This window comes from Fusarium redolens (genome assembly GCF_020744475.1).
Source record: "Fusarium redolens strain MPI-CAGE-AT-0023 chromosome Unknown BKA55scaffold_8, whole genome shotgun sequence".
NCBI classification, from domain to species: domain Eukaryota; kingdom Fungi; phylum Ascomycota; class Sordariomycetes; order Hypocreales; family Nectriaceae; genus Fusarium; species Fusarium redolens.
The window spans coordinates 1610107-1632671 of record NW_025763671.1 but is presented as its reverse complement, the minus strand read 5'-3'; the positions used below and the strand labels follow the sequence as shown (position 1 = coordinate 1632671).

The 22565-nt window shown below is 46.1% G+C and overlaps 9 protein-coding genes across 9 annotated transcripts; 5 read left to right on the top strand and 4 right to left on the bottom strand.

Annotated features, from left to right (window-relative positions):
- Window positions 1–76: 76 nt before the first annotated feature.
- BKA55DRAFT_539742 (major facilitator superfamily domain-containing protein) lies at window positions 77–1769 on the bottom strand (the record flags this gene model as incomplete). Its single annotated transcript, XM_046190180.1, has 3 exons — window positions 77–930; window positions 983–1113; window positions 1204–1769. 3 exons carry the CDS (start codon window positions 1767–1769, stop codon window positions 77–79), a joined length of 1551 nt encoding a protein of 516 aa, XP_046049500.1.
- Window positions 1770–6358: 4589 nt separating this feature from the next.
- Window positions 6359–7730, top strand: BKA55DRAFT_539741 (uncharacterized protein; the record flags this gene model as incomplete). Its single annotated transcript, XM_046190179.1, has 4 exons — window positions 6359–6637; window positions 6689–7177; window positions 7280–7499; window positions 7546–7730. 4 exons carry the CDS (start codon window positions 6359–6361, stop codon window positions 7728–7730), a joined length of 1173 nt encoding a protein of 390 aa, XP_046049499.1.
- Window positions 7731–9385: 1655 nt separating this feature from the next.
- Window positions 9386–10716, top strand: BKA55DRAFT_511954 (uncharacterized protein; the record flags this gene model as incomplete). The annotated part of the gene is made up of 4 exons (XM_046187757.1): window positions 9386–10062; window positions 10109–10435; window positions 10487–10613; window positions 10666–10716. 4 exons carry the CDS (start codon window positions 9386–9388, stop codon window positions 10714–10716), a joined length of 1182 nt encoding a protein of 393 aa, XP_046049498.1.
- A 1579-nt stretch (window positions 10717–12295) lies between these two features.
- BKA55DRAFT_728289 (Alpha/Beta hydrolase protein) lies at window positions 12296–13955 on the top strand (the record flags this gene model as incomplete). Its single annotated transcript, XM_046201173.1, has 2 exons — window positions 12296–12894; window positions 12920–13955. The coding sequence occupies 2 exons, from the start codon at window positions 12296–12298 to the stop codon at window positions 13953–13955; spliced, it is 1635 nt and encodes a 544-aa protein (XP_046049497.1).
- A 2583-nt stretch (window positions 13956–16538) lies between these two features.
- Window positions 16539–17077, top strand: BKA55DRAFT_539738 (uncharacterized protein; the record flags this gene model as incomplete). The annotated part of the gene is made up of 2 exons (XM_046190178.1): window positions 16539–16736; window positions 16784–17077. 2 exons carry the CDS (start codon window positions 16539–16541, stop codon window positions 17075–17077), a joined length of 492 nt encoding a protein of 163 aa, XP_046049496.1.
- Window positions 17078–17238: 161 nt separating this feature from the next.
- On the bottom strand, window positions 17239–18955 carry BKA55DRAFT_511990 (the record flags this gene model as incomplete). The annotated part of the gene is made up of 2 exons (XM_046187763.1): window positions 17239–18616; window positions 18669–18955. The coding sequence occupies 2 exons, from the start codon at window positions 18953–18955 to the stop codon at window positions 17239–17241; spliced, it is 1665 nt and encodes a 554-aa protein (XP_046049495.1).
- A 737-nt stretch (window positions 18956–19692) lies between these two features.
- Window positions 19693–20282, bottom strand: BKA55DRAFT_374616 (uncharacterized protein). The gene has a single exon (XM_046185908.1). The coding sequence runs from the start codon at window positions 20199–20201 to the stop codon at window positions 19779–19781; it is 423 nt and encodes a 140-aa protein (XP_046049494.1). The 5' UTR covers window positions 20202–20282; the 3' UTR covers window positions 19693–19778.
- Window positions 20283–20307: 25 nt separating this feature from the next.
- Window positions 20308–20964, bottom strand: BKA55DRAFT_690408 (acyl-CoA N-acyltransferase; the record flags this gene model as incomplete). Its single annotated transcript, XM_046199494.1, has 1 exon — window positions 20308–20964. One exon carries the CDS (start codon window positions 20962–20964, stop codon window positions 20308–20310), a length of 657 nt encoding a protein of 218 aa, XP_046049493.1.
- A 521-nt stretch (window positions 20965–21485) lies between these two features.
- BKA55DRAFT_539735 (phosphoenolpyruvate phosphomutase-domain-containing protein) lies at window positions 21486–22295 on the top strand (the record flags this gene model as incomplete). Its single annotated transcript, XM_046190177.1, has 1 exon — window positions 21486–22295. One exon carries the CDS (start codon window positions 21486–21488, stop codon window positions 22293–22295), a length of 810 nt encoding a protein of 269 aa, XP_046049492.1.
- Between the last annotated feature and the right edge of the window lie 270 nt (window positions 22296–22565).

Genomic DNA, 22565 nt, shown 5'->3' with positions numbered 1-22565 from the left:
AGGTTATCGAGATTGTGTTGCTGCAAACTTGAAGTGTTATGTTTAAGCTAGCTGCTCCCGGGGCAGCCACAGCATTTTAAGCCTCCTCCTTGTTCTTGTTTCTCTCATCCATCTCGACCTGTTCAACACTAGCAGTCTCGATATCCTTCTTTTGGTGCTGAGGAAGGTCTTCGTCGTGGACACCAGCAACAGCGTGCTCAAAGGCACGACCACGCTTCTCAGGACCAAACATAGTGGTGAACATGATACCGAGAGCAATGATAGCAGTGGCGACACCCATCACAGGACCATAAGCCTCAACCTTGTCACCATTCTTGAGTGTAACGAATGTCTTTTCGGCGATGGCGTTGACGATCTGGGCTGAGGGAGACGAGATCATGTTGCCAATCTGGTAAGTAACACCAGGGAATGAAGATCGGAAGGCAGGAGGTGACAGCTCGTTGAGATGAATGGGAATAACACCCCAGGCTCCCTGCACGAAGAACTGGATGAAGAAGCCAGAGGCGCTCAATCCTCTCTCGGTTGTGGGAAGAATCCAGGCTGGGATCATGAGGGCAGACATGAAAGCCGACACGATGATGGCACGACGACGACCAACAAACTGGCTGAGGTATCCAATGATTGTACCACCAACACAAGCACCAGTCTTCATGAGAATCGAGGCACGAGAAGCAGCAGAGTTGTTAAGTTCCTTCTGCTCCAACATGAAGGTAGTGTAGGAGTCTTGAGAAGTGTGCGAGTAGTAGTTGAACCAGGTCATGAGGAAACAACAGTAAACGCACATCTTCCACTCAGCGACGAGCATCTTCTTGCAGTCTGCCCAGAAAGCACCGGGAGTGGAAGACTTCTTGCCCTTGGCGCGGGCTTCAAGGAATTGTTGGGACTCGGGGAAGAAGATACGAACGATACCGACGGCAATTGAGATACCAGCTAATTAATGTTAATAAAAATGAAATGATAGGCTTTGGCAATGACAACTTACCAGCAATCCAGAAAACTGTCTTCCAACTCTCAGTGCTACCTCCAACGCCAAGGTTGGCGCATGCAGCCAAGACGTAGCCGAAAGAGTAACCCTGCTGCAGAATACCGGACATCAAGCCTCGAGCGTTGGAGCTAGAGCGATATTAGCACGGAAATAAAAACATTCTCCAAAACTTGGCAAACTTGGCATGATGAAGTTCAATTGGGGTAGGTTTGACTTACGGACATGACTCGAGAGCCATGGCGATAGCATTGCCGTAGACTCCGCCCATGAAAAGACCAAAGAGACTTCGTACAGCGAGAAATTGCTGGAAAGTTGTGCTGTAGATGGTGGCTATCTGAAGGACACCGAGGATGATCATGTTGAAGACCATGGGCCACTTGCGTCCCCATTTGTCACCAGCGAGACCAAACATGGCTGCGCCGACAGATCGGAGGAGAAGGGTGAGGGTGATGGCGGTGGTGATGGAGGTCTTGCTGGTGTCATAGTAGATAGACAACTTCTTGGTCTGAATTGACAGAGCGTGGAAGTCGAAAGCATCAGCAGTCCAGGCGCAGAAGCCTACAAGGAAGAAGATCCAGTCCTTGCCAGATAGCTGAGCCATCAGACTGATGGGGTTCTTGATGGGATCTGGGTCCCGCCATTCAGTGGTCTCTTCGCCATGCTCGTTGGTGATAACGACGCGCTGCTTCCAGATGAAGAGATCAGCGAGAGCTTGCTTAGCTGTGGGAATGACGCCCTTGACCACGGGGCCAGCGGGCTCGCCTGCAGATGGTTGCTGGACCATTGTAAAGATGCTTATACAGGTCTTGAAGGGAAAGGAAGTGAGGAGGTGATGATGGTTGGGGGGAATTGAGTTTACGAGGAGAAGAGGGGGAATATATATCCTTTTGCGCAACGACAGCCACGACCGCAGATCACAGCAACAAGCTTAATGTGTTATCTCCGATTACAGCATCACTAGTCCCCTACCATACCATGCATTGTAATGGTAACATACAGCCAACATGTCGCACCAACACAAAACCATAGAGTTACAGTAGACGTGGGGAGGTCTCGAAGTTGGGGTACTCGTCTAGCGGATCATGCCCGTGAACAGAAAGTGAGGTGACCACCCTGGCCTTGTCTGTTCCCCGCAGAGCGAAGGAGTATGGGGTTGAAGAAGGGATTATCATTTGTTGAACCGGGTGAGAACGGAGGGAGGAAGGATTCTGGTTTGTTGACTGGGATCAAGGTTGAGAGTTTGTGTACGGAGCATGCGGGGGAAAGAGGATGACAACGGATCCGCAGGTTATACGAATGAACGAGTCCAGACAAGATATGTGACAAGAATAATACTACGTAGTCAATCTTTTTTGCTGTATTGTCTTGCTTTTTGGTGTCTCGTTATATGACATATCTCCTCTCGCTACATCCTATGACGCTGTATCACTCCATCACCCACCAAAAGAAGGTTGGATACCATGAAACACAATTGGTCACATGGAATTAATCACCAAAATGACAACCCCGTAGCATACATAGAAAGGTGGGCACCTCCAAACATGCGGAGTGGCCGAGCCAGACTTATTCGGCAATACGGCACCGCTACGCTTCTCAGTGTAACTGCCGATCACCCCGGAATTTACGCTTATACCACTTTAACGTTAGGGTTTGACATAACATTTAAGGCTCCTTGTTAAGCTTACCTTGCACTGTGAAATATGGGGCTTATCACACCCACTGACTCTGCGGGGAGAGATAACTAGCACCTAACCACCAGCAGGCTAGCAGGGCAAGGGTAGAACTTTTCACAGCCCCCGCTTACGCTGTAACTTACTACAGAGAAAACAGAAACAAGTGGAGGCAGAATTGGGGGAGATACATGCCGAGTCTCCATCTCGATAAGTGACCTTGGCGTTGGAGGTGAAGAGTATCGGCGTTTCTTGGTTACATTTACAGTCTACAGGGCCTGAGGGTGCACTTGAGGTGTAACGATGACCCATGATGAGTTGTTTTAATCCCTCGTTGGTCCATGCTTACATGCATCATCTGTCTCAGTTAAGATTGTTCTGGAAGTTGATCGCCGTGGCACTTCTGTAACATGGTTCTCTTTCGCCAGTCACTTTTGCAGTCCGACTGTTTTTCTTGGTTGGCTATCATTTCGACGGGATGACCTCACTAAGTGCGTCTTGGCTGACTCGGGAAATAATCGCCTTGGCGCCGAGACGGGTTCTCGATGAGGAAATCCGTCGCATTGTAGCCGACTTCATCCATCGTTGACCAGTGTTTATCTTCTGGCACGTTTGTCGCTAAAGATTAACCAAGCTCTCGCCAAACATTATGGGAGGCTATTACACTTACCTTGAGATAAGAGACAACATCACAAATGTCAAAGCTTTACGAGTCAAGTCTTCTGAGTCAATCTTCCCTCCGTCTTTCCCCCAAGTGAGCAAGGATTCCCTCCTCAGTTGGGGATTGAATCGCGGGGCTAGGCTGCATCTGCTTCTTTAGTCACAACGTCCGATTAGCATTAACCGAACAAAGTAATTGGCTAGAAAAGTCGACGCACTCTTCATCACACTGATTGGTTCTTGACCCCCAAGGTCTGGACTTTCTAGTGGCGGCTCGTACGACATCTCCAACCTCCACTGAGGGGACGATAGCTTGCTTAGCTGGGGTTTCGAATGCCCGAGGTTAATGCAATCTTGACTTCTCACTGAGATCCGGGGTATCTGGGGCTGTTGCACTTGCTCAACAATGAGAGATTACATTGCATTGCACAAAGGGCCGTAAACACATGGAAAATACCGGGAGCACAATGTAACAGAGTCCAAAGTGCTACAGTTCAAGACCCCGACGATGCATCAAGACTGGAGACACGAACGAAAATCTCCTATCATCTCAAGCGCCCGCAGCTCTAGCGTTTTCGAGAACATTTCCCAATTATAACTCATACAGCTCTTCTCCACGCGTTGGCAACCTTTTTCTCCAAATTGTGGCAAACATACCCCTGCCAATACGTGGAATGCTTCCGCTCATACCTTGATAAGCATGTATGCTTTTTATTCGGATCATTTCGGAATGTTGAGGAATGGCATCATGATAGTGAAAAGTTGTTATCATGAAAAAGGTAATGAGCTGTTTTGATGTTTGTTTTGAGTGATCTTCCCCATAAAGATACTCAGATGTTTCCGTAAGTCCGAGATCTTAATCTCAACCCCATAATCTGAATCTTTCTCCAGGTGTTAACCATGTCTGTCATACCACAGCTGCAGACTCCCCAGAATGTGGTCCTCAGATCACCTGATTTAAGATACAGCTGAGATGAATCCTTCGTTAATCTTGTGTTATGGGGCTGTGATCAGATGTTAGCTGTGCATTGGAGACGCTATGACTCCAACTTTCTCAAACGCGCGGATTTACAAGTCCGTGGTGAGAGATAGCTTGATATTGGGGTCATGGTGTTGTGATTCGACGGTGATGTGATTTGGGGTAATGGTTCCAGACTATCGTTGAGGCATTATGGAGCAGTGTCTAAATTGTGAGCTAGGTATTTGATCCTCGTGGCTTAAAGTTTATGCTCGAGCCTTCTGTTAGCGACGGAGACTAGTCATCCCTTGTGATACTTTCTGGACCAAACAGAGGGTTGGATGCGCAGCAAGGTCGGCTACGCAAGATCGAAACATCCCAGCTATCTTCACTGGCGTTTAGACAACGAGTCTAGAAAACCATGTCCCGAGACATCCGAAGCTTCTAGACTGAACTATCTTGAAAACACTACACGTGGTGTTATTGGAAGTGTTTCACTGGTTTCAAGCCACTGGATTATGTATGGCTGAGTCGCCGCTTCGGTTCGTGATACCTGCTTGGTAAAAGATGCCGCGGGCGCCGAATCACAACCCTTGACATCTCAGCCGTCCCACCGTCCTGGGGAAGACGAAAATGGGCGGTAAAGACACGGCTTGTCGTTATCTCTTTGACTGCTTTCTATGAGTCAGTCCGAGGAGAAAATGGTGTCAAGCATTCAAGGTGTCTCTAAGTTAGGGCTCAGTGCTTGGCTGAGGTACTAGCGAGCTCTATGAACCGAATACCGATGCATAGCAAATCAGTTTAAAGCATGATAAATAACAAGAATGCCACGATGCTTGAAGTTGCTTTATGTAGAGGTGTCAGATCAGTCTTTGTATATCAAAGACTTGATGCAAAAGACATAACAGTATGTGGTTTTTCATAACTCGAACAATAAACCTGTGTAGTTGGCTTAGTTTACCTCTCTTTAAACCCTTCGACGTCCTCTTGTCCACCTCTGTTACCTGCTTGGATTTCTTAAGCCAGTTTTTTGTGTTGAGGGTCTAGGTTAAGCGATTTGAGTAGAATACTCATCGGAATGACTTGTTTCACTGACCAGAAGTTTATAAGCACCTGAACAGCTGTTTTCTTTCATAACTAGAAGTAAAATCATCCAGTTTTTAAACGGTCGAAAAGGCTTCTTGGTCAAAATGCTGCTTAACAGAAGCGCCATCTCAGCTCATCACCCTTCACGCACTTTCAATCTATACCAACCTTTCTTCAATGGCATGAGACTTTATGTTTCGACAAGGTAATGGAGGATACGGCTTGCCGAGTCATAATAGATTTCCTGATATGCTAAGGAACATTTCCTTGGCTACGAATCACAATAGAGTCTCAATGTGCGTTTCTTGTCAGATTTTGGTGGAAGACAAGAGCATTTCACTATCAGAATCAACAATGGAACTCGTGATCTTTCACGTGAGTTACTCTGGGCGCGAGCAAAGCTCACAATAATATGGGTCTTCGTACATACACCAACACACTGTATCACCTTCTGTTATAAACAGTGCCGACCCGGGGTCTCAGCGAAATCCTCCCGCTTGGACTTGTGGCTTAGCTAGCCTTACGATACCCTCCAAGTCACAGTTGAATAGAAAGAAGCTTCGATTTGATCCTTCGGTCTTGAATCGGAAATTTACTAAATACCGTGCCAATTAGAATAGCACTAGTCGCCATAAAACACCAACGTCATCAGTTGTGATCTTCACTGACGCGCGTCTGACTGGTTGCTTCGCTTCTTTTGAACGCTACCAATGTTCTGATTGGTTGGAATATGAAACTAAACATCCTTCGAAACAAGTGTAGATCCTTCGCGTTGTAGGATTATACGAAAATCGGCAGTTTCCAAAAGCGTCATTGGCCGCGGCGTTCGAAATGTTAGTAGTTACCCAATATTAGACTTTGATCATCTTGATCAAACGCGTTGGTCATGTAATTACTACCGAAAAGGAGCGAAACTTGTGGGGCTTTTAAATAGCATAGAAGTTGTGATCATCCCCGGGATGGTTTACTGTAACTTGTAGAGTAATCATTTTCTCCAATATGCTCAGCCTACTCGTGAAATCGGCAACATGCATCGCTTTATTATTATGCTTGACTTGGTATGGACAGACTCATTTCTACCGTGACCCTGGTAGTGTCTTCTTCGATAAGGCACGAGCATACGAGACACAGTACTCAGAACACCGCAAGGCCGAAGTCGAGAAGCTAATAAACTCGTATCCGGGGCCGAAAAAGCCGGCTCTGGGCAAAGCAAGAGATGGAAACAAACTCCTCTGCGTAGCACTGAGCTCCGTGAAGCGTGAGACACAATATCTCCCTGTAAGTGTCACCCCGAAGAAACACCTGTGCTCAAGCTCATTGGGATAACAGACGACAATAGGAAGTATGCTACACGGCCTTTCGAAACAAGAACGAGATGACCTCCATATATCTATCTTGATAGCAGAAACCGATCCAAGACGCCATCCCGGCTGGAACCACCAATGGCTGAACCATGCGGCCGATGATATCTTTACCTATGATCTCAACGACACACAAACGAAACACTTGAATGACCTCGAAGAAAACGGACGATATCACGAGAAAGGGGTATTCGACTACACTTGTGCCCTCGAACGATGTTATAATACCGGCGCATTATACGTTGGCATGTTTGAGGACGATATAATCCTTGCTGATGGATGGTTCATCAAGGTTCTACAAGGACTAGCAGAGATATCTGACTCTGGCCGCTGGCTGTTCATGCGTCTTTTCAATCAGGAGAGATCAACAGGCTGGTCGAGTCGAGACATTGGCGGCAATAACGAATTGTTGATTATTTTAGGCATTGATATAGGAATCGCAGCCTCCGTATGGCTCGTACGTCGACACTGGCGAGTTTCACGAAAGTATCTCGATATGGAGACACTCGCCGTAACGGCCTTTATACTTGTGCCCGGATTGATAATACTACTATATCAGTCTGGCAAAGCATCATTATTTCCGCCATCGCCTGGAGTGTTCAAAGAACCTTTTGGTTGTTGCTCACAGGCTATGATTTTCCCACGATCTCAAGTCCCCTTGTTGATGGATAGCCTGAGGGACAGGAGGGAGGGGCAGATAGACTTGATGCTCGACGAGATTGCTTCGAGTAATGGGCTTGATAGATATGCTTTGTACCCAGTTCAGACACAGCACATTGGTAAGGTTTCCATCAACTTGAGTGCAGTTAGCTAATGACTTTCTAGGAATCGATTCAGCAAGAAAGACAACAAAGGATGAGGCTCAAGCTATATGGAGCATGGCCTTTGAAAATCAAGACCCCAGAACTCTAAAGAAACAGCATACGAGGTTGCTCGAAAAATACCAACTATGGCGCGAGAAGGCTGAGCAAGACGTTATCGACTCTATATATCTCGATGAGTTATCATAGTCTTTATCAGACAATCAATAGTAATCTAAAGGGAAGTTCCCTGATTAGAACTCGGACTTCGTTATCGACTTGTCTGCTCATGAAAGCTCTCAGCTTCCGCTTAACGTGATCAATATGAGTTGCATCGTATGTAAATGTGAGGCACTTCGGGATAAAAAAGAGGTTGTTGGGGTTCTAAGTAATGTGTGGTGATCATAAGCTTTCAGCCACATATCTAAAATGCAGATAACACATCTGTTGGGGTCTTAAAATATTCAAGGAAACAAGAATGGGTTCTTTAACTGCAACTCCAGCACATGGGAATCTAGAGGGGTTATCAGCAGAGTTAAAGATCAAGAGTAGCCTAGAGCTACCGTTTGTTTTTCCGGGGTATTTCTCTATGAAGTCCTCAAGTCGGCGTGTTTTATCCCTTTGTGGTCGGAGCATTTATAAGCTCGGCTAGTATACAAGCCAAGAATAAGGTTACTATCATGCCTATGGGAAATTATTCGCCGGTCATTTCAAACCACACCAATAGGAAGAATGAACCATAGTGCATAAATAGCCGATAGATTCTGGTGTTTCATGACCAGAAGAAGCAAAGACTCATCTTGGTAGGTCCATTACCAAGGCAAAGGTTCCGGCTGATCGGCTCATGCGCCAAGAATGTCACTTCGACCAAACAATCTCAAAGGAGTAGATATTTCATGCTGGTGTACCTACCGGTGGATATCGTCCATGCCAGTTTAATATTTTAAAGTTTCGCCTTGCGGGACGGAAAAATTACCATGTTGCAAGCTAGAGTCTACAATTCAGCTCAAGACAGAAATATGCCGATCATTGCCTATGCAATAAGTAGTACAAGTCTTTTTCTAAGATGGCAGAATCCACTTTGTCTTGGAGAAGTTTCTGCTTTCCTCTTAGAGACCCTTGGCCGTTGTCAAAGTGGATGAACTCCACAACTGTTGGATCGTGGAGTTGAGGCTAAAGTGAGGGTTATTCAGCATCCCACTTCATCGCGGTTGAGATGGGATGAATAGTGGAGTATGGGCTGTTTCGGGACATGGGAGAGTGAATTGTATCATCTATAGAATTAATGAGGCTCTTCGCCGCACTCAATCGGGCATTTAGACAGCAGGCTTGGGAATTTGACACAATCTGGGACATATGATACCATCAGAAAGAGACGTCAAACATAGAAGCAGTCAAGCAAGAAAAGACAAAGCTAAAGGGTCTAGTGATAGAATATTCAACGGTAGACCTGTATTGTCTTGACCCCGATTGTAACGCGTAGAAATGCTTATTCTGGACAAACACTACATTATCGGCGAATTTTTCCTCTTGCTCTCCTTGATTTGATGGATCTTATCAATCTGATCAAGGCATCAACCCCCACGAGAGTCCACAGGCTAGATCCGAGAAGGCATAGCAGTGCCCACTCTTCATTAACCTCAGGGCATGAAGCTCCACCAGCAAAGTCAAGGACATGCCATAACGGAATACAGCCCCGGTGACGCCTTGGTCCAGGTATTTCCATTTATCCAGACGGGTTTCTTCTTTCTTTTGGTTCTTGTGTTTTGTCTCTTTCTTCACTCATCATAGTCAGTCTTTGTTCTCTTAGCCTAGGTGCTACAGTCGATCTTTACTATAACCTCCGGCAGGTCAATTCATTCATTATGCGTACCTCAACTATGATTGCCTCTCTGGCGGCTGCTGTCTCCGCCTATGAGCCCTGGCTCAACGAGCCTGACACTGGCCTTAACACTTACCTCACCAGCACCAACTGGACCGAGGGCAGCCGTCCTCTGCTCAAAGATATCCGTGGTGTCCCAGACTTTGACTTTGCTGCCCGCCAAGTCTTGACTGATCAGCAATATGCTTTCTACCGCACTGCTGCTGCGGGAGAGTGGGCCTACCGCAACAACCTCAAGGTCTGGGAAAAGGCTAGACTTCGACCTCACCAACTTGCCAGCGTGAAGGGCCTCAACGAGACTCTTGGCGTTACTATCCTAGGTCATAATTTTAGTGCTCCTATCTTCATCTCACCTGCCGCTCGTGCTGGCTATGGTGACTCCGACCGCGGTGAACTCAACTTTGTTGATGCAGCTGCTGACGAGGATATTCTATATGTAGCTGCTCTGTATGCTACTAAGACCATTGAGGAGATTGGTGCTCAGCGCAAGAAGCGTGGAAACACTATCTTCCAGCAAATCTACTCCAACGCCAACCTCTCTGTTACTTGGGATGCTATGAAGCGTGCTGAGGACCAGGGCGTCAAGGCCTTTGTCTGGACTATCGATGCTCCTGCTACATCTACTCGTCACCGTGCTGCTCGCTACGATACCACCAATGCGTATGTACCCCTTCGTGATGTATGAAACTTGACTAATCGACAGTAGTAACGGTGCCACGTCTGTGTTGAGCTGGGATCTTTTCAAGGAGATCAAGTCTCACACCAAGCTTCCAATTATTCTCAAGGGTATCACCACCACTGAGGACGCCCTCCGTGCTGTTGAAGCTGGCGCTGATGGTATCTGGCTGTCTAACCACGGTGGTCGTCAAGTCGACTACTCTCCCTCTCCTCTTGAGATCGCCTATGAGCTTCGACGCAACGCCCCTGAGGTTTTCAAAAAGACTGAAGTTATCGCTGACAGCGGCGTCCGTTATGGAAGTGATGTTATCAAGCTGTTGGCTCTTGGAGTCAAAGCTGTTGGTCTCGGTCGTCCGTAAGTTTGCCTTTCATTAATTGCTTGAGACTTTTGCTGATCCTCTTCAAGTTTTATGTACTCCAACGTCTATGGTGTTGAGGGTCCCAAGAAGCTTATCCAGATTCTCAAGACTGAGATCCTTGCCGACGCTGCTCAGATTGGCATCACTGATCTTCGCAATATCCCTTCCAAGGTGGTAAGTTTAGTCAATCCTCATGAGAGAGACCAGTTTGGCTAACAAATCCAAGCTCAACACTCGTGCTCTCGAGCGCGATGTCTATCTCATGGACGAGAACTAAGGCGTTTGACCCCTCCAAGGAATACATTTATAATAATTAAAATGTACATATTTATTCACTAGATATATATCTGAAATCAGAAACTGTTTCCTGTCTAGGTGTAGTGCTCTGTTAGTAAAGACTTGGTAGCACCAGTTGATTCGTCAGGATATCGACTTGCATGGTGGCTTGCTGACTATCATGTGCCACATCTCTAGTCTTTATCGCTCCTTAGCTTAACAATTGCATGCTTGAGATCTTCGAGAAGCACCAAAATTTCGCCAGGCGGCGCGGGGCTAGCCATGGATGATGAAGCCTCTGTCGAATGGAGATGCAAGGTTTGCCGCCGCATACCATGGAACTTTGAAGAATGGCAGACTTCAGCTGCTATCCCACACCACGGCTCTTTCGAAGCACTTGAGAACTCAGTTGCTGGAGGTTGTTATCCCTGCCGTAGCTTTTGAGCAACAGTGCACTATAGTCTAGAAACCATGGGCTTAGAGCCCTATGTCTTCCCAGGGAACCGGAGCCCCATAAATCTTGATACGCCTGAGAAACGCGTTCTCCGATTCGAAGCTCCGTTACTAAAAATCGACCTTGGGAGACCGTTCAAAGAAAGCAATATTATCTCAACAGTGCAAAGACCCGTGTTTTCGTGTCACATCAGCTTCACAGAACACAAAGAAGACAAATACGTCGTGAATTTTGAATACGATGCAGAAAGCCTAATGCCTGAGTCATTTCAAACTCTAGAAGTACTTTTTCTTGGACTGCATGTGCTTCATAAACGGCGCGGAAATATCGATGCGAGCGAGTTTGAAGAGTCGACTGTTGTTGATCCTGATACTATAGTATCATCTGAAGGGATTCTGTTGCGGAAGTCAGGTCAATACTATGAGCGGGTTGGGAGATTTGATTTTGATATTCCTAAGAATTACAAACGGCGGGCAAGAATAAAGAAAATGATGGAGAGTAATAGAACAAATGTTTGTCTTATATAGCTAAAGATATCATAGTCGACTTGATAAAAAGACTTGACGCTTAGAGGAGATAGCTAGATGATATTGCTTTTTGCTTAGACAGGGAATTACGGTTTCCTCTAACCAAAGGAATACAGCGGAATTATTGACATCATAAGAATGGATCAACCCTTTCAGCCTCAGCTTTTCATTTCGTCAGAGGCTGTGAACTTACAGCCCCATCTTGAGAATGAGCTGAGGCTCTGTCCTAAACCATTTTGGGCCTCATGTTGCGATACCCCTGCAGAGCCAAGAACTAGATCTCAAGATCTAACCAATCAGACAAAGCGCAGCATGTTACCAAGTCAAGTAAGGTCAATATCGCCTTGACAAAGTCAGAGTTTCGGTATAAGTCTTGACTTGTTATTGGTAGTCTATTGGTCTTTTGTATCTGAGCCACTGGAAATAGGCGAAGCTTAGATATTTATTGCTTGCAGATCTTGAGAGCGGAAACAAGGCTGTCCACCATGTCTTGGCTTCTTAACATGGCGATGACATGGTCAAAGATGAGGTGGTTACTGTATAAATAGCTCTGACTCTACCTGAATCTTCATTATGCTTTGATATCATCAGTAATAATCATGGTTTCTTACACACTTCTTACAGCCGCTCTCTACGCTGGAGCAACACTTGCACTTCCACAATCCCAAAGTCCCAATATTCCAACTACCACTATAGACAACGGTGTCGTAATCAGCACTTCAACCTCCATCCCCGACTCGAATAATAAGGTCAATCAATTTCTCGGCATCCCCTTCGCCGAAAAGCCCCTCCGCTTCAGTCCTCCAAAACCAGCCAAACCATGGGACACTCCCTACAATGCCACCGTCTACAAGCCCGCTTGTATAATGAAGTTCAACTATCCCGAAGAACGACGTAATCGAACTATTGAGATTTTTGCTACTCCTGGACCGCCAGCAGGTACTAGTGAAGATTGCTTGAACTTGAATATCTATACTCCTGCGGGTGCAAAGGCCGGTTCAAAGCCTGTTGCTTTCTGGATTCATGGAGGAAGTTTCAGTCATGGATCTGGATCTTTGCCTTATTATGATGGATCGAAGATGGCGGGTTATGAAGACATCGTTGTTGTTACTGTCAATTACAGGACCAATATCTTTGGATTCCCTGAAACCTACGATTTGCCGAAGGGACAATGGAAGCAAGATCAATCATCTCAACTGTGCTTTCATACTGACGTGCCACAGCTTCCTTGACCAAAGACTAGCCCTGACCTGGGTCCAAGACAATATCGCAGCTTTTGGAGGAGATCCCAACAAAGTCACCATATTTGGTGAAAGTGCTGGCGCAGGAAGTGTCGATGACCTTATCACGGCTCCATTGGATCCCCTCCCTTTCCGCGCAGCTATTCTGCAGTCGGGTTCTGCTTCAACAAACGTCACACCTACTGGCTCTTGGAAGAATGCAACCAAACTAGCTGGTTGTGACAAAGGCGACTTTGATAAGGTCCTCAAGTGCATGCGCGAGGTCCCAGCCGCTAAGCTCAATGATATTGTCGAAAGGGGTATGCTTAACTTCGCACCTCTCAGCGATGACGGAGTCACACTATCAAACTATCCCCGTGACATCCGCCTAAAGTCCAAAGACAACCCAAAGCTCATGGCTCGAGTTCCTGTCATGTTGGGCATAACAGCAGATGAGGCAAGACTCCCGGAGTTCATGAACATTACCGTAAAGGATGCTCTTAAAACCTTAGCCCCTGAGATAAGTGACTTTCAAGTCTCGGTACTCAAATTCTTGTACCCTATTGGATCTCCCGGTATCAACAACGAATTCGATCAAGTTACTAGGATGGCCACCGAGATCGGCATGCAGTGTCCCATTCGCTATGTCGCAGAGGACTTCGCTGAGGCAGATATCAAAACTTGGCGATACATCTACAACGCGAGCTTTGCCAACACTGAGATCTTCAAAGGCAGTGGAGCATATCATTCTTCTGAGATTCCAACTCTCTTTGGAACGTTTCCTGAGAAAGGTGCTACTGAGTTCCAGGAGAAGTTGAGTAGGGAGATGCAGAAGGCTTGGGGCAAGTTCATCAGAGATCCCAAGGATGGACCTGGATGGGAACAAATTCCCAAGATCGGTGTCTTTGGAGGCGGTGTGAGACCTGACTCAGGTAAGGAACCAAACAACGCCTTGAAGGTTGTGGACGCGAACATCATTGAGCCGAGATGCCTGATGCTCAAGGGAATTTGGGAGCAGGGACAGACAAAGGACAAGTAACATTATTGCCAGTAATTTACTGGTGGTTCAAACTTTTTAGAATTTGATAACTCATTGATTTAACTCTGTATGGTGTGCAGCTTTGGTGTGTGCGTGCTATGGCTGTCAGTTAATGTGTACATCAAGTTACTGCAACGTACGCATGCTCCAGCAAGGATCGCATTGACGAGATATGATGAACAGAAGTTCTCGCGACCAGCTGCCACGTCGTCTAAGAACTAGTCTTTGTGAAAAAAGGCGAAAGTGGGATACCCATGCAAGAAGTACATCTTGAGAAGTTCTCGCAGCAAGTTATCGCTTGCTGGAACTTGCGTCCATTGAGAGGGCCTCAGGGCATCAATGCGCGGCTCTATTAGCTTAGCAACATGATACGGAGCTCTATATTGAGCTTCAACGCCTATTCTAACAGCATTCAACCCAGCATTTGGATCACCTGCCGCCGACGCATCCTCATTAACCATCCCATACCTATGAGATTTAAGATAAGGATTGTTTTCGCTGCGCAAAAAAGCCGGCATCTCAAGGCTGAATGGGAAGCTTTTGAGATGCTTACTCTCACTTTGCGTTTCTTGCAGGCGAGACAAGCGGCGTCAACATTCTTCCTCTTGGGGGAGCCAAGGGTGTTCCAGAGCTGCCCCCGCTTCCGCCCTGGCCTGATCCTCCAGCAGAGATAGCGGGGAGTAGAGGACGTGGTTCACAATTGCCCTAGAATAGCGAGACTAGAGTGAATGGGTTAATGGGAGTTTGAACGGTCAATTATTACGGAATCTGCTGTGGCTTTTCTTCCCATGAACAAAATTATCGGCCCGGCGGGTGTGCAGGTTACACAAACGGGTTATTGGGTGTGCCGTCTCACTTTGTCTATACGCAAAGATAGGCTATTGAACGCCAAATCAGCGGATAGAGTCGGATTCATGACCTCACGCTTCTAAAACGAAGTCTACCCGTTGGCTCGAGCCGGGGGGGGGGCCAACTAAGCAAGCTTAGTTGGGCACAAAACCGTGAGACACGCACAAAAGGGTGAGACAGGAGAAGCTGATAAGATAAGAGATAATAAACTTAAAAAATACTATAAAAAAGGAAATAAAATACCTAAAAAACATTTAAAAATTATATTAATATAATATAAAGTTTATAGAAAAATTAGAATTTTAATTTAGAATTTTATTAGCTTATATAGGCTATTAAATATTAGTTTTAAATATTAAAAAAGTAATTTTTAATAATTCTTTAATAATTAAAGAAATATCTTATAAATTAAATATTATATTTTTTATATTTATTTATTTAATTATATTTAAAATTTAATTAATAACCTTAAAGATAATTTTATATATATTTTAAAATAAGGTTTTAATTAAAAATAATAAATAATATTTTAATATACTTATAAGTTAGTTAGAATTTTTAAAGAATTTTAATATATTATAAATATATTAATAAAATATAAATAAAGCTTAAAGTATATATTTAAAGCTAATATAAGCTATAAAATTAAGCTTTATATATTTTAAAATATTAATTTAAAAGCTCTTTTTCTTATTAAATAAATTAATTAGAATTTTTTAATAATTATATTTAAAGTATTAAAGATATAAATATATTATATAATAATATATATAAATTCTATAAGCTTTATATAAGCTTTAAATATAAAGTATATTACTTAGTATATATATATAATTTAAAAAATAAAATTCTTAAGGAAAATATTATAAATTAAATTAATTAATTATAAAAAAATCCTATAAACTTGAAAAAAATAGCTTTAAATAGTTATTTTTATAAAGAATATTTAGGACTTTTATATTAATTACTAATTAGGCTAGATCTTATATAATAACTATAATAAGAGGAATTTTCCCTCTCACGTGACTTTTCCACCTAAAGTTTGGTATGATCCATCTGTCTTACCCTTTTGTGCGTGTCTCACGGTTTTGTGCCCAACTAAGCTTGCTTAGTTGGCCCCCCCCCCGGCTCGAGCCAACGGGTACGTCAGTGAAGCCAGATAACAAAGCCATCCAAACTCTCTAGGGAAGTCCACATCCAAGCATATTTTGCCCAGTTGCATCACGCATCTCAACTGCCCCAGAGTTTCTAAGTGTCAAAAAAGATTTAGTTCACAAGCAAAGACCCTTTGAAGTAACAATACTGTTATTATCCTTGTATCTAAGCGCGAAGCACCGGATCGAGAACACAAAACTGCGGCCTGTCCGTCCCACCTCTGCATCCGGAACCAAGCGCATCAAGACATCACGTACGACGTCTGCCATGCTTCATCTGGAGAAGGATAGGCGAAGAAGCAGTGTTTCCATAGCTACCAAGATCTAGTCTAATAATGACATAGTATTCGCGTTTGTGTGTAGGTATAAGAAGCATGAGTCTCGATTAGGGTGAGTGAGAGCATCGGGCTAAAGCTCTAGAAGGTGCAGTAACGACCCTTTGAACAGTCTTCCAAGCCAATTGATCTTTAAACGTTGAGTAATCAGTAAGGGATGGCCAAAACACCCTCATTACCTCATTCTCTATTGCTGATATTGGCCTGAGACACAGCATCATCACCTGCAAATGGCACTCTTCACAATGTTCACCAAGACAGTTATTATCTTATTAGCATCCTTATCGCATGGAAGGGAAATTATTAAGAGGCGTCACGAAGAATCTACGACTGTCATGGACAAATTCTCATGGTCTTCCTTCCTCAACAAAACAGGTCTTGATCCGCTTCAATATCTCAAACCCCCATCTAGCGACACACCCGAGACACTCGCCTGCACCACGGTAAGATCACCAACCTCAGACATTTGAACATCACTAACGATAACCAGGAACCCGGTCCCGATCGACTCGCCTGCCCGGTCGCAATAGCCGCGTGGTCAAACTTCACCGATGCAGAACAGCATGTCAACATCCCAGCTGGTCAATGCCTATCTGTAACAGAAGGAACGTGTCGAACCGTTGCGTGTGCGCCGAGAGGAAATGTTAGCGTTGAAAGTGATGAAATAACAGGACACATGTGGAATCCCGTATCGATGAAGTGTGTGTTTGGTGGTGTTGGAGGAATATGGCAGAATGATGGGTCAACTTTGGTCATTGAGATGGGATACGCAAGTCAAGAATAAACCAAGATGTATTCGTACTTTACAAAAGAGTCTAGCTGGTATTCGCGCCCAATATCTTTACAAAACCAATATGCCTTTCCTAACCTTGCGCCAAAAGAGGTATCTCCAAAATAATCCCATCCAAAGATCAAATCGCTTTCATAATCATTTTGTTCATCCTTTTACGCCGCAGCAGCACTGACAGCTCCGGTCATAGAAGGTGGTGCTCCGGGCAACTCCTCACTAGGGTCAAGTTCGCCCTTCATCTCCTCCTCGCCCTCCTCGACCTTCTTCTCAGTCGTCTTCTTGCCCCCAGCGTCTCCAAGACCAATGATGTCGATCCATCGCCAGAACTCGACAGGGTTGTTGCCGCTCTTGTCAAAGATGGCTTGATCACTGTTGATGCCATCTTTGCAGGGATCGCCGTTGGCTTCGTTGAACTTGTCGAGCTTATCGAACGAAGTACCGTCAACGAGGTCTCCAGCGAATGTACGACCTACGGGTATGTTGTTCTCGCGAAGCATCTGGAGCTGAGCGCGGAGGTTCAGACGAAGCGCTCGCTCGGGCTGTTCAGCTTTGAAGATCTTCTGCGTCAACCATGGGAACAGGATTCCAAAGTCGGACTGGTTGAGATGCGCAGAGTTGACGACGTAGAAGAAGTTTGGTTCTGACATCTTGTAGCCACTAGGTCGCTCGAATAGCTGAGGTGTAACGACCTTGACAGTAGGATCGGGGCTCAAAACACGCGCCTTCATGTGAAGATGGTCGGTCCACTTGAAGAAGTGCTCCGATTCAACTGCTAGAATAGCCTTTCCACCAGGAGCGCTGGCCTTGTCGGCATATGCAGGTAGCGGCAGATTGAATAGAGGCGCCGAGTTGGGAGCCATCAAGGGCATGCACCACATGTCGAGCAACATGACGAGAGTCTTCTCGGTGACCTGCTTTCGGATATCACTGCCCTCGGCCGGGACAAAGATAGGATTCTCCATGGCAGCAACCTCGGGGACATCAGCGTAGTATGTGCTCTTGAGGAATTGTGTCACTGTAGCTGCTCCAAAACTGTGGCCAGCGAAGATAATGCTGCCAGGCTCGTGGATATTGCATCGGCCGATGAATTGATCGAGGCTTGGGGTCGAGCGGTTCAGGTTTGTCAATTGGGTGCCATTGTCAACGGCGAGCATGGCTTGATGGATCATACCGAGCTCCCAGCATCGAATTCGGAGTTGAGCTTCGCGGGCCTGGTAGACTTCGGGGCTGACGTCGTGTGAGATCTTCTCGTAGGGAACGTGGATTCGGCCGTTGGAGGTGACTGTTCCATTTTGCTTTTCGGGAACTCGAATGAAGCTTGCAACAGCGCTGCCATCACGATGCTCGGGGCAAATGACGACAATACCGTGGGAGGCAAGGGAGCCTGCGATGTAAGAGTAGGAGTTTCGGCATCCCCCCAGGCCATGGGAAAAGATCATTGTTGGCCATCGCTTATTCTCGGTCGACGATTCGAGGAGTTTCGCATTCTTGTGGGCTGGGATTGTGGTATAGTGAAGATGTCGAGGCAGGAATCTGCAGATTGTCAGCGCAAGTCTTACGAATCATTTGGATTCGGCGCACTTACGAAAGAAACTCAGCCAACATAGGCCCAATACCAAGGAACTTTGTGTAAGCAACTAGATGCTGTCGCTGAGGGTTCGGCAACCAGCTGATGCGCTTCTCGTTCGATTCGGGAACAGCTGGGTAGAACATGCGATACTGGACGGTATGAATCTTATCGACACCCTCGGGGGCAGCGCTGGGCGCCTCAAGTTCAGAGATAGGAGTCTCGACATCGACAGTGCCGACCTTGTAGGGCCCTGTGTATTCAGGGAATGCGGGAATGGGGCTTAGGCGCGAGAGGTAGGACATTTTGGAGGCGCTCATGATGAGAGTTGATGCGACTGCGCGCAGAAATGAAGTGTCGCGTGTCGTGTATCAATCAAGGATGAAGAGAATGAAGAAATAATAATTGTTATGCAAAATCAATAGCGATGGAAATTTCGTGCTTAGAAGAAAAAAAGACAGCGAAAGTCCGTCGGCGATTGGATTGCTTGTACAACGCAAATAATCTAATTGTGGCTGTAACTCTTTGGTGACGTTTACACGGACGGGACGCTATGACAAGGGTGCAGCAATTCTTTCACATGCAAGAAAATGAACAAACTATTCGCTGAAAGAGCCAGCAATTTCGACAAGAAAAAAGGGGGAAAGCAAACAACATAAATAATCAAAAAAGGAGTAAAGAGGCTTCACAGCATCATCGTCAGCATCATAAAACAAGGGGCAAGTCACGCGACAAAAAACCTGCAAAGGCTTGGAAGCATTGATCTATTCCCATTCGGTGACCGAATTAGCTGCAAGTGTCTTGTGCACAGTTACCCGCAAGATCTTCAAGAATTTTGTAACTAAAAAAAAGATTGGGGAGCCCACGACGTCATGATAAGATGTAATAGCCACGTAGCGCCACGATCCCCCAAGCCGAGGCAGAAAAAGTCCGGAGATTCCGTTATTTCTTGGCATTCTTGTTCGAGAATTTTCGTGGGTTTTCTTGCAGCCTTTACGGGGATGATCGTCAGGTCCATCGGTCTCTCGGCCGAGTTTAAACGTCCGTGATAGCTTCCATGGTATCAGTTACTCAATATGCAGCTTCTGCTGGAGCTTTCCCTCAGAGACCGTAGGCATCGTAACATCGTCAAACCCTCTCTGTTCTTCCAGTGATAACATGCAGTCCCTTTCGAATCATCTCCTTCGATCCTCTTCTCGAATGTCCTCCATGATGTCCAGTTCGTTGTTCTCCCCTCCACGGTCTGCAATCCTTACAGAAGTCATGCCCACACTCAAAGTAATCCCATCGCCATGGCTTAACATCCTGCTTGCAAACATGACCCTCATTAGGTCCCTTTCCACATCTGCAACAAATCCATCCTTTCATCATGCACTCTTTATATGCACATCCGGCCTTTCCGCAGGGTCGTAGCGATCGAATAACGGTAAAGTCAACACTCCCGCATGAGCATTCTGAGCTGTTGGCGATTTCTTTTCTCGTCGTGCAGTCGATATATCGAGCTTTTTCTTCGTGCCCGCAGGCATAATGTATCCATTCGCAGGTGCACATTGTGTATCATTTCGTAGAGTTGAAGATGCAAGGAACCCACCAGAGCGAGACAGAAATCCGCCAGTGTTTGTAACCCGCGCAAATCTCTATTCAGTGACACAAAGATCTACGCAAATTCCTTGGATCCCGGCCGCGTCATTGTCCGCTCCTCGATCTTTGCATCACGCTCCATGTACGTCTCCACAAACGTTCCGCACAACCACTTAAACTCATCCTCAGCTTTTACCTTGAATCCGAGCTTCTCGTACACTGGCTTTCCCTTGGGTGTAGCTTCAAGAAAGCATGGGAGACCATCTGTGTCTGCACGCTCGATGCCCCAGCGGAGAAGTAAACTGCCTGCTCCTTTGCGTTGCCAGGTTTCGTGGGTGCAGATGACTTCGAGGTAATAATGAGGTCTATCGCCCATGAGCTTGCGGTGGCCTCTTGCCATGGCGCCGAAGAACTCAACGGCGAGCTCACCGTTTGCTGGCCATGCTTCGGCTGGTGGAGGATCTTGGATTGGGGCGCCGGGAAGACTCCATTTTGCTAGTGAGACTACCTCTTCGTCCTTTGAGTCTGGGGATGTCTTGTGCGTGACGACGAGTAATTCACACAAGGGGTCTGCCATATCATCCGTAAAGCTCTTTTGCAAGAAGCGATTCGAGGCTTCAATGTTGGCTGTCCAGATACGGCTCCCGACAAAGGTGTCACCAAAGGCTGAGTATTGGATCTGGCACATCTCAGGGATGTCCTCTGGGACAGCACGGCGCAGTTGAAGAGGCATTTTGCGATAGTGAGTGATTTCAGTGAATGAGACGGAACACTGAAAATGACCCTGTGACAAAGTGGTGACACGGTTCATTAATACTGTAACACTGCTGGGCCGTCCGTTGGCCTTGAATCGCAATGGAACCTCCCCACAAGCGAGTCCCAAGAGGGAAGCCTAGCGAGGCACCCTTGTCCATTTCGATGGGAGAGTTTGAGGATCAACTGCGGAATGTGAAGGGAAATGATGTCTTGGAGTATATGAGGAGACGTGCATCTAGTAAGACTCATCAAATGATAGCCCAAAATGCAATTATTGGTGTTGAAAAGCCTCGTTGATGCGGTCGGTATAACTCACCTAACCCGTCTTATGCCGAATTACCCCGTCCCCCGCGCCCTTCACATCAAAAGCAACACACTAAGTATTGACATGCAGATATGACTCCTCTGTCTTGGCTTATAAAGATCATGAGAAATATCGTAACTTAAATATAAACAAAGAACTACCAATATCTTATACATCATCAACATTAATCGACCATGTCTAACGACCTCGCCAAACAGCTCAAGGCTCTCCACAAGCCATCATCACCAGTTGTATTCCCGAATATCTGGGACGTCGCTTCGTTCCAAACCATTACTTCACTCAGCAATGGGACCTCCAAGCCAGTAAAGGCTCTAGCGACAGCGTCTTGGGCTGTTGCAGCGACATATGGTATCCAAGATGAGGAGCTCACCCTAGAGCAGAACATGGAAGCGATTAGCAAGGTTGCACCGCTCGCCAAAGCGGCTGGAATCCCGCTGTCTGCCGATTTACAAGATGGATACGGGTCTCAGATTGAGTCTACTGTCAAACGAGCCGTTGAGCTTGGTGTTGTTGGCGCCAACATCGAGGACGTGAGCTCTGAAACAGGCGAATTCTACCCCATCGACGAACAAGTCCAGCGACTTAGAACAGCTCTTAAAGCCGCCTCTGACGCAGGCTGTCCTGATTTTGTCATCAACGCCCGATGCGACACCTTCCACGTTGATACAGGCATATCGGAAGCTGAAGCGATGAAAGAAGCCATCAAACGTGGAAAAGCGTACCTCGAAGCTGGTGCTACAACCGTGTTTTACTGGGGCGGATCCGGACGTGGACTACGAAATGCATGGGTCGAGGCATTGGTGAAGGAGCTTGATGGACGGGTTGCGGTCAAGTTGGCGCACAGAACGAAAGATGCGCTGTCGACCAAGGAATTGGGTGAGATTGGCGTTGCGAGGATTAGTGTTGGACCGAGTCTGTTTCTATTAGCGCAGGCTGCTATCAAAGAAGCTGCTGCGAGTATCCTCGACGGTGGAAATTTGTAGTTACACATTCACGGTTGTACAAAGAAGGCTTTTTGGCGATATCTCTGATTATTCGTCGGTGTAGCTTTGTTGCCTGTGATGATGTGTGATTTCACGTTGCTCAACATTCGTGTCGATGCAGATCTTGGATAGTCCTCAAACAACACCGCCGATGACTCTTTCGGCCATCCAATCCCAGGTTCAACTTCCTATAAACGGGACTTTGGTTCGAAAAAAACGCAACTATACCAATTACAACTGTTTTTACAGTTTTGAGGCGGTGTTGGTGCT

Coding starts and splice junctions, on each gene's coding strand:
- BKA55DRAFT_374616 (XM_046185908.1), bottom strand. CDS start 20,201: ATGTGCACCTGCGAATGGATACATTATGCCTGCGGGCACGAAGAAAAA.